This window comes from Artibeus jamaicensis, unplaced genomic scaffold (assembly GCF_021234435.1).
Source record: "Artibeus jamaicensis isolate MK-2021 breed Jamaican fruit bat unplaced genomic scaffold, CSHL_Jam_final contig_793, whole genome shotgun sequence".
Classification (NCBI taxonomy): domain Eukaryota; kingdom Metazoa; phylum Chordata; class Mammalia; order Chiroptera; family Phyllostomidae; genus Artibeus; species Artibeus jamaicensis.
Genome location: NW_026521975.1, coordinates 9,808,874 through 9,823,384, shown reverse-complemented (window position 1 = coordinate 9,823,384; position 14,511 = coordinate 9,808,874). Strand labels below are relative to the sequence as shown.

The 14,511-nt window shown below is 37.0% G+C and overlaps 1 protein-coding gene across 9 annotated transcripts in view; it reads right to left on the bottom strand.

Moving 5' to 3' along the window:
- DLG1 (discs large MAGUK scaffold protein 1) overlaps positions 1-14,511 on the bottom strand; it is a 306,240-nt gene that overhangs the window by 51,987 nt on the left and 239,742 nt on the right. For all 9 annotated transcript variants that reach the window (XM_037147391.2, XM_037147392.2, XM_037147393.2 and 6 more), the window contains 2 exons: positions 11,852-11,966; positions 1,841-2,017 (listed from right to left, as the gene is read on the bottom strand). In XM_037147391.2, the coding sequence (XP_037003286.1) occupies positions 1,841-2,017; positions 11,852-11,966 (292 nt within the window). The remainder of the gene's footprint in view (positions 1-1,840; positions 2,018-11,851; positions 11,967-14,511) is intronic.

Here is a 14,511-nt window from a genome sequence, read left to right as displayed (position 1 = left end):
AAATTGAATGTAAATTAAGCTTTTATAAATAGTCAATTTCAACACAGCAATTATGTTGGCATATAGGAGAAAAAGCTACCCAGTCTATGAAATACTTTTTCTTTATTATACAGCTATAGAGTTTTACTATAGGGTAGTAAAAGAAGAACCTTAGTAATCATGGATTTGAAACATTATAATAGTTATAAACTTAGTTTTTTACTATTCCAGAGCAATTCTGAGGATCTATGACATGAATTTATAATTTTTGTCTAGACACTTGAGGGCACTGCAAAACGAACATCTGGTGAGTGAACATCTACAACTCAAAATGGTTCTGTTTTCTTATCACTGTCTTGTTCACTAAATAGTTAAGTGACAAACTGTGTTTATTTAAAAATACTGTTCCAGAAAAAAAGCTGAGAATTGTAGGAACTATGATTCCTTGTGGGATTTATAGAGACCTCAAGATATGACTTATATCACTTTTGGCCTTAAAAATCAACATTATAGAATTTTTATATAAAATGGAAAAAATTTTTCCACCAAAGTCAAGGCTGTGTTTCTCACTTCTTCCAGCAAAGCCTTTGTAAGAATAAAACACTGCAAGGCATAAATCAATTTGAGGAACTATAACCTTGATATTTAAGATGTGAGATTTCTTACTGATTCAAAAAACGAAGAGTAAGAATTTTTGAATTTAAAGGAGACTACATTATATTCCAGGTAAAAAGTTATGCTGAGGGCAACATTGCTAAAACAGGAGTTGCCATAAATTAGTTTAGTTAGATGTAAGATCTAACTAAATAGTTGAATTTTGCTAACCATGTGAAGCTAACCAACAGTCATAACTTCTAAAACTACAACTACGTATCTTTGTAAAACTTTAATATTCCTACCCTTCAACTTCTAAAAATATATCCACATACATATGTAGAGGTCTAAAATAGGTATATGATTTGGTATACTTATCAGTTATAGAGAGAATCAATAAAATAAGTACAAATCTCACTCATTCATAAGAAAAATACAAGTTTATTACACCATGAGCCTGACCTGAAGGGAATTAACTAGCTGTAATAGATATTACTATCTCATTAATATTTTTTGCTGGCTACCTTAAAACTTAAAAAGACTTTTAGGCAAAGACTTGGACAGATCAAATCTCATAAATAAGATACTTTGGGGGAATTATGAATTGATATTTAATGCCTTTCTTATAAAAGCAGAGACATTTAACTGCATTTCATACACCTTAGGGGGGTTCTGTAAGCTGGAATCCTTTTGAAAAACAATCAGTGCTTAACCACTTTTGCCATTAGATGGTAAGTATGCACTAAAGAAACATTGTAATGAATGGTTAAAGCCCAGAGGAAAGACAGTGAGTGCACAAATACTTCTAAATTAAGCAAAGAATGTGAAGCATATCACCAGATATTTCTAAACATTTTGCATTTATTTTTACAATGCTTTCAATTTTTAAGTCTAAAAGAAGTATAATTTACATACTCTAAAGCCATCATAATTTAGGTTTCATTATCACTGTAATGGAAAAACAGAGGCTTTTAATTCTTTCTCCCTCCACTAGCATAGATGCATGGCACCATGACTTCAAACATACTTTTGTTTTTAGCAACTAGTAGGAGCTTTAGAGAAATTTCTCTTTGGGGGGGGCATTATATTCTCTGGTTATGTTACTGGTTATAATACAAAGTAAATAAGATTAAACAGTTGTAGAACATAATATGGAAAACTAGAAATAAAATCATCACCTCAATAAAAGAAATTTAAAAGGACATAATTTATTTGTTTATGTTGCCCAACCTTTCAAGTGATAAGACTGTAATGGACTTATATTTACCTGCGTTTACTTGGAATCACCCCAACTTCATCACTCTCACCATCTTGTGTCACCTGCCTGGCTTGCCACCATTCATCATCAGAAGCATTAATAACGTGGAGGATATCTCCAAATTTGAAGTTCAATCCCTGACTGGGAAGGCCACTGTCTTTAGTCTTGTCATAATCAAAAAGGGCTCTAGATGAAAAGGAAAAGACCCACGATTACTTGTTATAATGATGTTATCAATATTAAATAAACACAAGATTCTGAAAATGTTTATAGTTTCTGTAAATAATTAAACAATATACCATGGTAGGCAAGATAATGCTAAACTCAATTTTGTACTATATATAAAACAATGAGACAAAAAATTAGCAAAATTAACTTATATTAATAATTTGTTATTAGGTACATTACCTATTTCTTTCAATATTGTATAAGAAATATTAAAAAATGCCTTTAGTACTATCCAATGATAACCTATACTGAATTCTAAAATGAAGACAAATCTAGGAAGTTGTTCTAGATTAATAAACAAAAGTAAATATTAAGAGATACTCTTTTCTCTTCATTTTAATTGGACACACTTGGGAAAACAATTCCTTGATGATTTGACTCAGTTGTAAGACTAGATCAACAGAGTTAATTATTCTGTCAGTTATTTGTTCTATTTACAAAACTAGAATTAATAGGGTTTTCAGAGTCAATAACAATGATGAAAAGTAACCACAGATGATTCTGACAACTGTCAAATATTTTGGAAAAAATACTGCATTAATTTAATAAAGTAATTGAAAATGTTAAGAATTTTTTTTTATTAAATAGATTTATTTATTTTTTGAATTGTTTATGCTGTTACAGTTGTTCTATTCCCCCCTTCATTCCCCTCCACCCTGCCCCCCCAACCCCCCCATTACCCCCCCTTTAGCTTATGTCCATGTGTCTCAAGTCCTTTAGGTTCTGTATTTCCCATACTATTCTTGCCCCCCCCCCATCTATTTTCTATCTACTGTCTATGCTACTTGTTTTCTGTACCTTCTCTCCCCGTCTTCTCCTCCCACTCCCCTGTTGCTAACCCTACTTGAGATCTTCATTTCTATGTTTCCACTCCTGATCTAGCTGTCCTTTTAGTTTGCTTTCGTTTTAGGTGTGGTTGTTGATAACTGTGAGCTTGTTGTCCTTTCACTGTTCATGTTTCTTTAACTTCTTTTTCTTAGATAAGTCCCTTTAACATTTCATATAATAAGGGCTTGGTGATGATGAACTCCTTGAATTTGGTCTTATCTGAGAAGCACCTTATCTGTCCTTCCGTTCTAAATGAAAGTTTTGCTGGGTAAAGCAATCTTGGTTGTAGGTCTTTAGTTTTCATGACTTGGAATATTTCTTTCCAGCCCCTTCTTGCCTGTAAGGTCTCTTTTGAGAAATCTGCTGACAGCCTGATGGGGACTCCTTTGTAGGTGATTGTCCCCTTAGCTCTTGCTGCTTCCAGGATTCTCTCCTTCGTTTTAATTTTGGCTAATGTAATTATGATATGCCTTGGTGTGTTCCTTCTTGAGTCCAACTTTTTTGGTACTCTCTGGGCTTCTTGGATTTCTTGGAAGTCTGTTTCCTTTGCCAGATTGGGGAAATTTTCTTTTATTATTTGTTCAAATAGTTTTTCCACTGGTGGTTGTGTCTTTCCCCCCTTCTGGTACCCCTATAATTCGGATATTGGAGCGTTTATAGATGTCCTGGAAGTTCCTAAGCTTCTCCTCATTTTTCTGAATTCTTATTTCTTCATTCCTTTCTGATTGATCATTTTTTTCTTCCTTCTGGTTCACTCCATTGAGTTGAGTCCCAGTTTTTTTTCATCTCTATGGGTTTCCTGTGGAATTCCATTCATTTCCCTTAATTTAGCCTTCATATGTTTCTCTAATTTGTGGCTATAGTCCACCAGATCTGTGAGGAAGCTGACGACCAGTGTTTTAAACTGTGCGTCTGAGAGATTTGCTATTTCTTCGTCACTTAGATTTATCTCCGGGACTTTGAGGTCCCTGTTCTGGCCCTTTAAGTGAGAGAAGCGGCGCCTTGGAGTCCCAGGTCGCTGGGTTGTGACGCTGTATGTGGGGGCGTGGTCAGAGCGGGGAAAATGGCGCCGCCGGTCCCCCGCTCACTCCCTCACCCGCGCGTAACCGGGCACCCACAGTCAACTCGCTGCCACCGCCTCCCCACTGACTCCTCCGTAGTCGCTCACCCGGTGGGCTGCTCACTAGGTCCAATCCTGGGTTTGGAACCCGTGCGACTGGATTCGCGCGACTGGATTCCGCGCCCGCGCCCGGTTCGATCAAGTTCTCCTTTGTAACTCCTCACCCGCCGCCGGTTTCGCCCCTTACCGGCCGGGCCGAAGAATTTGTTGTTTGCGGACTTCCGAAAAGTTCAGTTTTCCGTGTTCTGGTTGTGTTTTCTGATGCTAATATTTAGTTGTCCTTAAACTTGGTTGTGAGAGGAGGCAGGCACATCCACCTTAATCCTCCATCTTGGCGGAAGTCGAAAATGTTAAGAATATTTTTAAATTTGATAAAAAGAATATTGTATCCTACTACTTGATTAATGTACAATTTTTAAAAAGATTTAATTTATTTTGAGACGCAAAAGGAGGGAGAAAGAGAGGGAGAGAAACATCAATGTATGGTTGTCTCTTGCACGCCCACTATTGGGGGGACCTGGCCTGCAACCCAGGCATGTGCCCCAACTGGAAATCGAACCGGCAACCCTTTGGTTGGCAGGCTGGCACTCAATCCACTGAGCCACACCAGCCAGGACTGATTAATGTACAATTTTAAAATTAATAAAATTCTTATATCCACAGCTCTCTCAGAAAAGAACTCTGACAATTACATTTATAAAACAATTAATTCTTTTGTTCTAATCTGGCAAATTTGGAAATTAGTATACAAATCATATTCCCTTCCAGGCTACCCAAGTTTTAAGAATCTATTTCTTGTGGTAAAAATGAAAACAGTATAATTATTTGATGGCTAAATTAATTAACAGGTTATAATGGTTATAATGCATTTTCAACTGTGGTCTTTCAAGTCTTTTCAGGGAAGTAGGTAGGAAGGTTTAAACATATATTCATGCAGATATACTGTAATACATTGGGTTTTATCTAAAAACAAAGAAATTCTATAGCTGAAAAATAAAGACTACAAATGCTATAAATGCTAAGTCATTATTTCAACCAGTAACTTCTGAACTCTGTTTTTCTACTAAAAATATATGGCTAACTTCAAATAATACAAAGGATAGTGACAGTCACTCAATTATTAAATATTTTTTAAAGAGGTAATGAAGTATCTACAGCAAAGATAATGACAAAAATGATGAGGACACAAATATAATATAAAACAGAAATAAAGAACATTATGAGGTAGAACAGATGCCAAAGGACATGCAGAAAAGGGAAAAGAAATACTACATTGAAACTTTTTTTTTCCTTTTAAGACAGGGGAGGAAGAGAGAAAGAGGGGAAGAGAAAAACAGATCCGCTGCCTTCCATATGTACCTTGACTAAGACCAAACCTGCAACCCAGGCATGTGCCCTGACTGGGAACTGAACCAGTAATCTTTCTTTTTGGTTTTCAGGATGATGCCCAACCAACTGAGACACACCAGCCAGGGCAACACTGAAACAGATTTATCATCATAAATTAACCTTTTGCATTACAAAAGTAATATATTATTAATGAGCAATGGAGGAAGGAAATCATCCTCAACCTCCACTCCCAAATTTGCACTTAAGCTTTGTCTTAACATATTTGATTTAGAAACTGGAACCCATGGACTACCTATGAGAGTTACTGATTATGACAGTATAACAAATACCTGTTAATCTACTACCCAACAAAAGATTATACACAAAACCTTTATCAATAACTCATGTTTACTAATGTATTTTTCCCTCTTGATCCTGATTCCCATTAATTAGGAGTAAGGCATTATTAGAAGGTAACCACCATTTTGAATACAATGTTTATTAGTTCCTTGGCCCTTATCCTTTTTCTGTTCACTTGGTTTTATCTCATATATGTGAATGACTACATAATTATGTATGGTTTTACTTGTTTCAAAGCTTTATAAATGGTATATTGTATGTTGTTTTTGTACCTTGATTTTTTATTTTTTGCTTTTGAACTCAAAAATACACTTAATAAAAAGAACCATAAGACTTCTGGTTAACTACAGCAGACTGGCTACATGTATCTATTTCCTCACAAAAGTGACAAAGAGAAAAGAGACAAATACAAAAGAGAAATGACAATAGGAGAATAGAATGTTTAAAAAGTTTTGGGATGATGGTAACTAAACCTAGCAGAGTGAATGGAATGTCTGAAGAGAGCGATACTGAAATAAGATCTATTCACAAGACCCTAGAAATGTTTATGAATTAGAAGTATAAAGTATCTCGTAGGCAGAGATAAGTTACAATAGTGCAAACAAAAGAACTGGTGGAAACATTGTATATAGCACTTATACCCTCCCTTTTCTTGTTCCCAGTCTCATAAAAGACCAGAGGTTTAGTTCCTAGGGAAACTGATTTTCGGGAATGTGGTAGGAAGGTAGAAGGTGCTGGGCTGAAATAGAAGGATTAGTAAGAAATATGGACACTGAAAACTGAAATCTAGCAACTTGGTTTATATTCCAGGCAAGAGATTAAAAATTCATCTCTAGAGATATTTAAATGACCCTGAAGAAAAGAATAACATGGGGAAGATAGGGCAATGAAAAAGTCAATTGTCTTTCAATAAGATCATAAGAATAGAAAAGAAGGAGCACTAAAAATTTAAAAAGACCCTCACATTAAAAAAAATTAAGGAAATAAAAGAGAAAACAAGCAAACTAGAAAAAGAGAATACAGAGAAAGCAGAGAATTCAAGAAGCAGATGAAAACATTAGAGAAACATGAGAACATATAATGTCCACAAAATAAAAGATGACAAAAGAAACCATCAAGTAACAAGAATGGGTTTCTGGAAAATAAAATAGGGTATCATAACCTCCCACATTCCCCAAATTCTCTATCAAGGAGAAGGCAAAATAAGACATTTCAGACACGTTGAGACACAAAAAGTACCTCCTACACCTTTTCCTCAGGGATTTACGAGAGGATGTACTCTGGCAAATAAAAGTAAATCAAGAAAGCAGAAAATGTGGAAAGAGACTGACATAGTATAGAGCTACAGGGAACAGGACCACAGCAAAGGAAAGTCCCATGTGAAAGTTATACAGCAAGTCTATAGAGCAATTAGTCCAAATTGGAACAGAGAGATGGAAAAAACTGAACTGATAAGACCATATGTGTGCCGTATGATTAATGTGAAAAACTCTGAAGATGTTACTGGAAGACAAAGGAAAATAGTATTAAGTTGAGGGAATATTAAGAGTTAAAAGTGAGAAAATTATTAAGTTCAGAAAAAATGAAGGTTTTCAGAAGTGTGATTATAATATACTGCTTGACTATGTAATGACAGATTATTACATAGTAATATAGCTTTAAATGCTATTAACTTTATTAACAGTGACATGATTATGTTCGAGTAATAGGAAAAGAGGCAGAAAGAGTGGTTTGGTATGAGAGAGGAAGTTCTCATTTACCAAGGCAGTAAGTCTTTGCTACCCAAAGTTGGTAAATTAGAAACAGCAGGATATGCACTTTATTTAAAAATTTGGAAATAAACTTCTGGTCAAGATGGTGGTATAGGTAAACACATCTGGCCTCCTTGCACAACCACATCAAAATTACAACTGAACTATGAAACAACCATCACTCAGAACTGTCAGAAATTGAGTTGAATGGAAATCTGGAATTAAAGAAACCACATCCACTGAGACTGGTAGGAATAGCAGAAACACAGAACAGGCTGGTCTCACATAATTTCAGAGTAATATCTTGGGGAAGAGAAGTCCCAGCCCCACACTAGAACCCCCAGTCCAGGGTTCCAATGATAGGAAGATAAGTCCCCACAATTTCTGGTGGCAAAACTCAGTGGGGATTGAGTTGGTGTAAGAAACTTCTTGAGCTCCAAGCAGTACCTTTTAAAGAACCAACCCACACATGAACTCACTCAGACTTACTCCCTCTGTTCTCCAGCATTGGCGTAGCAGCTTGAAAGGCACCAGTGGTATAAAGGGAGAGACTGAACTGTTTGGAATCTAGGGAGGAGTTGGGGGACAGTGTTCTCCTAGACAGAAAGGCAGGCAGAGATCAATGGCCCTTTTCTGTGCTAACCCCTCACAGAGCCACAGAGCTGGCAGGCTGGTACCATACCTGAGACACCATCAACCTGGCTAACACTGTTTGCCCCACTCTAGGGATTCCCAGAGACTCTGGCCCACTCAAGCTGCTTTTCCATATGAATGGCTGGTCATCTTAGCTCATGCTTCACAACTCCTAATTTCTTTAAAACAAGCTGGCCTCAGTGAGACCCAGCCCCTGTGCCTCTTGCTAAGTGGACCCAAGCCTGGCACTAGGAGCAATCAGCCTATATTCACTGCTTGGTTTCGCCCAGGAAATCTCCATGCCCAGCATAAGTAGCAGCCATCTCAGATTGCATTTTAGCTCAGGCAGGATGGGCCTGGGTAAAACATAGGTGGGGGCTGACCTTGGCCTGTACCACCTGAGAAAACCCAGAGCCAGTATACCTAGTGGACAGTGAGAGAACATATCAAAACACCACCACCCTGGCCCTGCACAGCTGGTCCTTGACAGAGGGTGGAGGAGGTTGGTAGCCAGTGGTCACAGCCACTCCTTGCAAATGACTGGCCTGGGTAAATCCCTCCCACTGACTTGCCAACAGCAATCAAGGCTCAATTATAAAAGGAGGATGTGCTCAACCCACAAAAAGGGCATACCTCTATTACCCAGCTTGGGTAATAGGGGAGGCTGTGCCATTGGACCCTACAGGACACCTACTACATCAGGTCGTGCTACCAAGACAGGTAGTCAAAGCAGCTCTCCCTAATACATAGAAACAAACACAGGGAGGCTGCCAAGACTAGGAGACAAAGAAACTTGGCCCAAATGAAAGAAAGGATCAAAGGTTCCAAAAAAGAATGAAACAAAATAGAGATAAGCAAACTATCAGATGCAGAGTTCAAAGTACTGGTTGTAAGGATGCTCAAGGAACTTAGTAAGGACCTCAAGAGCATAAAACAGATTCAGTCAGAAACAAAGGATACACTAAGGAAAATAATGAAAAATTTGTAGGAAAAGTAGAGTGAATGAAGTTAAGAATCAAATCAGTGATTTGGAATGTAAGAAAGCAAAGCAAAGCAAGCAAAATCAAACAACTAAAAATCCAATGAAAACAACAAGAAGGAAAAAGAACCCAAGAAAACATGGATAGTGTACAGAGCCTCTGGGACAACTTCAAGTGCATCAACATTCACATCATAGGGTTGCCAGAAGAAGAAAAAGCAAGAAATTGGAAATCTAATTAAATAATAATGAAAGAAAACTTCCCTAAATTGGTGAAGAAAACAGACATGCAAATCCAGGAAGCTCAGAGAGTCCCAAACAAGATGGATGCAAATGCCATAGTTTAAAGATACATAGAGATTCTTAAAAGCAGCAAGAAAAATGCCATTAGTTACCTACAGGGGAATTCCTGTAAGACAGGTGATTTCTCAAAAGAAACTCTGCAGGCTGGAATGGACTGACAAGAAATATTCAAAGACATAAAAAGCAGGGACCTACAGCCAAGATCACTCTACCCAGGAATACTATCATTTAGAATCAAAGGGCAGATAAAGAGCGTTGCAGGTAAGAAAAAAACTAAAGGAGTTCATCACCAAACTATTATTATATCGTTAAAGGGATTTATTTAATAAAAAGAAGATCCAAACTATGAACAATAAAATAACAGTATGTACATATCTGTCAACAACTGAATCCATAAAACAAACCAAACAAACAAGAGAAACAAGAGACAGAATCATGAATATGGAGTTTTTTTTTTTATGGTAACTAGATGGGAGGGGTGTGTGAAAATGGCTAAACAGGTGAGGGGATTAAGAAGTATAAATAGGTAGTTACAGAATAGCCATGGGGTTGCAAAGTACAGTGTAGGAAATGGAGGAGCCAAAGAACTTATATGCATGACAAATGGATGTGAACAATGGTGTGGGACTGCTTGGGAAGTGGGGTGGGGGCTGCTGGGCAGATGGGAAAAAGGAAGAAAAGTTTTGATAACTATTGACAGCACAATAAATAAAATGTAACTAAAACAATAAAAATTTGGAGGTAAAGGCAAGGGTATTTGTTAGGAAAGTGGAGGATGACTGTTTCTAGTAAATAAAGTTTGGAAGTCACCATTATTTTTCATTGTAAGTGTTCCCTAGACTGGGAATCCAACTGGTAACCCTTTGGTTCACAGGCCAGCAGTCAACCCACCAAGCCACACCAGCCAGGGCTACAAGTCTTTTGATAATACACAACTTATGAAGTATTTTCTAAAACATAAGAATTAAGAATAAAATAAGAAGATGACTCATTAAATACACCTAAATATAACCTAATGTTTGACTGTCATGTGTTTTTAATAAATCAGATATTAAAGGTAACGCCTCTTAAACTAAACTTAGAAATTATAGATAAGAAAAAAGGAGAGTATAAACACAAATTTATATTTTTCCATACTCTGTGGATATCTATACATAAAATGCTTTTAACAACTTTGGACCAGAACAGTTTAATAAATACTACAAAAATTGGTGGAAGGAGAGAAAAATTTGATACATATAGGATTCCCAGATCATTAATAGGGTAGAAGGAATAAAAAGGGTAGTAGAAACAGAACAAGAGAAGAAAGAGAAAAGTTTCCATTTATTATGTATTGCAGAACATGTATAGAGTACATGCTTGTGTACAGATATATTTATACATACAGAAACATACATGAGATAAATGTTTACTTCATGTAATGTTTATCATCTCATAAAAGTGATATAAAAGAATAAAATATTAGCAATAGGCTCCCTGAAACAATCAAAAGGAATGAAAGACTATTATGAAGAATAATTCAAATTACTTATGGTAATCAACTAAATTTAAAATAATAGTATAATAAAGTACACATAAAAGCTCTACTAAAAAAAGCATACAAAATACAAATAAATAGGATAATTGTATTGTTTTATTAGCCAAGTAAAAAAAAACTCAACCTATATACTAATGGTATCTATGTAATATTATTAGATTCACGCTATTGCATTAATCTTTTATGTTATAGAAAAACAACATGTTTGTCTTCTCCCAAGTGTTTCAAAAATGCATATAGAAATTTCCTCAAACTTTACTTTTTGCTGAGCCTATATGCATTTTAAGCCATTACATATATATACTCTCTTTGCTATAATAATAACTGTCAAGGTAATTAAATGTTAAACAAATGGAGAATATTTTATTATGGAAGAATACAGGTAGCCTTGGCTGGGGTGGCCCAGTGAACTGGCTGCTGGCATGTGAACCAAAGGGTTGCTGGTTTGATCCCCACTCAGGGCACATGTCTGGGTTGTGTGCCAGGTCCCCAGTAGGGGGTGTGTGAGAGGCAACCACACATTGATGTTTCTCTCCCTCTATTTCTCTCTCCCTTTCTATGTCTCTAAAAATAAATCAATAAAATCTTAAAAAAAAGAATACAGGTAAATATTAATGTTAGATGATATGCTGTATTAAGCTACAATACTAATTAAGTAAAAGATCCAACTTAAAAATTTTCTGGTCTATACTTTGTATTTCCTTACTCTATTATTCAAGGAATTATATAATTTTCATTAATTGAATTATAATAATATTCCAACTCTAGAAAGACACACTGTCAGAGAAAATCAATCATAAAAAAACATTCCCTTGGTTTGCAAATTCTTTTTGCAACTTATTTTTCTACAGTGAAACTCAGTGAGAAACTTGAAAGAAATCATGCATAAATATTAATACTTGCTGTAATTGCATACTTAAGACTTGCCATAATTAGAAGTAGAGAAATTTACCTGACATACAGGGATCGCTTCTGGCTAGTTCGAAGAGAACCTGAGCCTGAACTAATGCTACTATTCATCATCTGCTCCCGTAAATCATGTATTTTTGCTTCAAAACGACTGTATTCTGATAAAAGAAAAAGAGAAATAAATTAAAATTTTGTATTATAAGAAATTTACTTGACCATAAAAATATTAAATATGTAACCTATCCTATAATTGATTAAAAGTGGTTAGAACCCTAAGAGAGTAATCTGTACAGAATTTGCTCAATATACATATATAAATACAATCTGCCCAATATGCATATAATTAATAATTTTCTAAAGGTACCATAAAGAAATATTGGCTGAATTAGTATTTTCTCAATTGCTACTTTAAAATTCATGCCTCATTTAATCAATTAAAAGACAATTTCCATGCATCATATACCAATATGAACCTTACATAACTGTGTAATACTTGTGCTGGGTCAATAATATAGGAAAAATGTGCCTTAAACACTGATAAATGCAATCAAATTTACTTCAACTTGTCTTATAAGTTTTCAAAATGCCAAAATAAGATATAAAAGCAATCTGAAATGGAAAAAAAAATTTTTAATATGACAGAAGCCTTTTAATAGTTTTCCTTGGATAATTTTTACCATCTGGCAATAAATGAGAAAGTTTATTTTTAACTTAAAGGTTCCTATCTTGTTGGGAGCTGTCCCACCTGGTTTCAGGGACTGTATAGCCTTTTGTCCCATGAGCCATTAAGAAGACAGAACATTTCCTCCTGGCAGGAGTGCAGCTCCTGCCTCCCCCACTACCCATTGCTTGGCCCAGGCAGATGACAGACTGGCCAATGATTGGTAAGATCCCTCATAGGAGGAGGAACAACCTAAGACAGGCACTGGTGTGATGGGCCATCAGGGAAAAACTTAGGGGTCTTCAAAGAAGGGGCAGAAAGACCCTCACTTCTTGGCCTTGTCATAGCCTGAGTCCTCAGTCTTTCTGTGAAAGTCTCCTAGTCTCTTGGCTGCTTTGCTCTCCTTGCCTGACTCAGCCTGGAACTATGCCAAAGACCTTATACTGGATCAGATGGCTTCCAGGGGGCCAGTAAGGCCAGAGAAAGAATGTACATTATTTCTTTTGAGACCTGCTCTGCCCTGTTGCTATGAAACAGACACTTAAGCAAAAGCCATCCCTGACCAGAGACAATCCCTGTGTTTCTTCAACTATTATCTGTAAATGATGTCAGTAGCATTTTGAGCACTGGTGGATGGGCTTTTCATGCATACTACGTATCTCTGTGTGAGCTGAATTCAATAAAAATGCAAGGAAAAAAGTATTCAGGACCTTTCTCCTTTGACGGACCAGTCATCTTTCATCCCCAAGCAAATCACGCATTGGGCATTTTTATTTCTCATCTGTGACGTTTGGGAGAGTTCTGAAGAGGGAGTTCCCCCATCACTAGCTCTTTTATAAATTTCTTTTAATTTTACTGTAGGTTTTTTCCCCTCCTCTCTCTTCTCACATACTAGTATAGTGGGTTGGGAAGTGTATATGATGGATGTTGGTTGTCATTTGGAACCTCATCTATTGCTATTGGATGGAACACCTCCATGTAGCTGTTTCATATCACTGCTTGGTTTTCTCAGAGGACATAAAATCAAGATAGGAAAAAGCCATTTTTGTGGAGGTTCTGGTCAAGATGGTAGAGCAGATGGACACTGAACTCACCGTCTCATATGACCACATCAAAATTACAACTAAGTCATAAAACAATTAACCTGGATAACTATTTGAAGACTAGCTAAACAGAAGTCCTACAACTAAGAATATAAAGAAACCAGTTGAGACTGGTAGGAGGGGTAGAGAAACAAAACAGGCTGGTACCTACCACCCATGAGTGGTTGAGAACCTGGAGGGATATCTTAGCTGCACAGGTTCCACCTGAGGAGTGAGGGGTCTCAGCCCCATGCTGGGTCCCCCAGCCCAGAACACCAGTGCCAGTAAGAGGAGTCCACATAATACCTATCTATGAAAATCAGGTGGAGATTCCATCTATCCAGATGAGAGGGAAAGGTGCTGGGAATCCTGGCATCCTCTTAAAGGGCCAGTGCACAGAAATTTGCTTGTACCCACTCGCCTTGGGCTCTGGTGAAAGAATTGTAGCTTGGGGGAAGGGGGAGTGTACCACAGACAAAGAGGGAGAAATTGAGTTGTATGACTTCTGGGTGAGAGCTGAAGGGACTCCTGCCATTGTACCTGTGTTTGGCTTTCTCACCACATAGCCAAATCTGAATCTTCATTAGCCTGGTGAATTCTATTAGTTTCACCCTGATGACCTGAGATCCCAACCTACCACAAAAATCTGCAGGTCAAAGGTGGGTGGCAGCTTGCCTTGGTGTACCCTTAGATTTTTGCTGAGTGACCTTGTGCCAAATCTGAATATGTTTTAACCTGGTGAATACCACTTGCCCATGAGCATCCAGGCCCAGCACAGGCATCTACCAGTTGTGGATCACTTTGCAGCTCCTAACAGGTATTCCTGGGCCAATCATGGGCAGTATTTGACATTAACCTGCAACTGAATCCCTCCTAAGAGGCCTCAGAAAAAACACACATATTGGCTAGTGTCAGGACACAACACAGCACCACGCGATTAGCTCCACAAGTGGCACACTG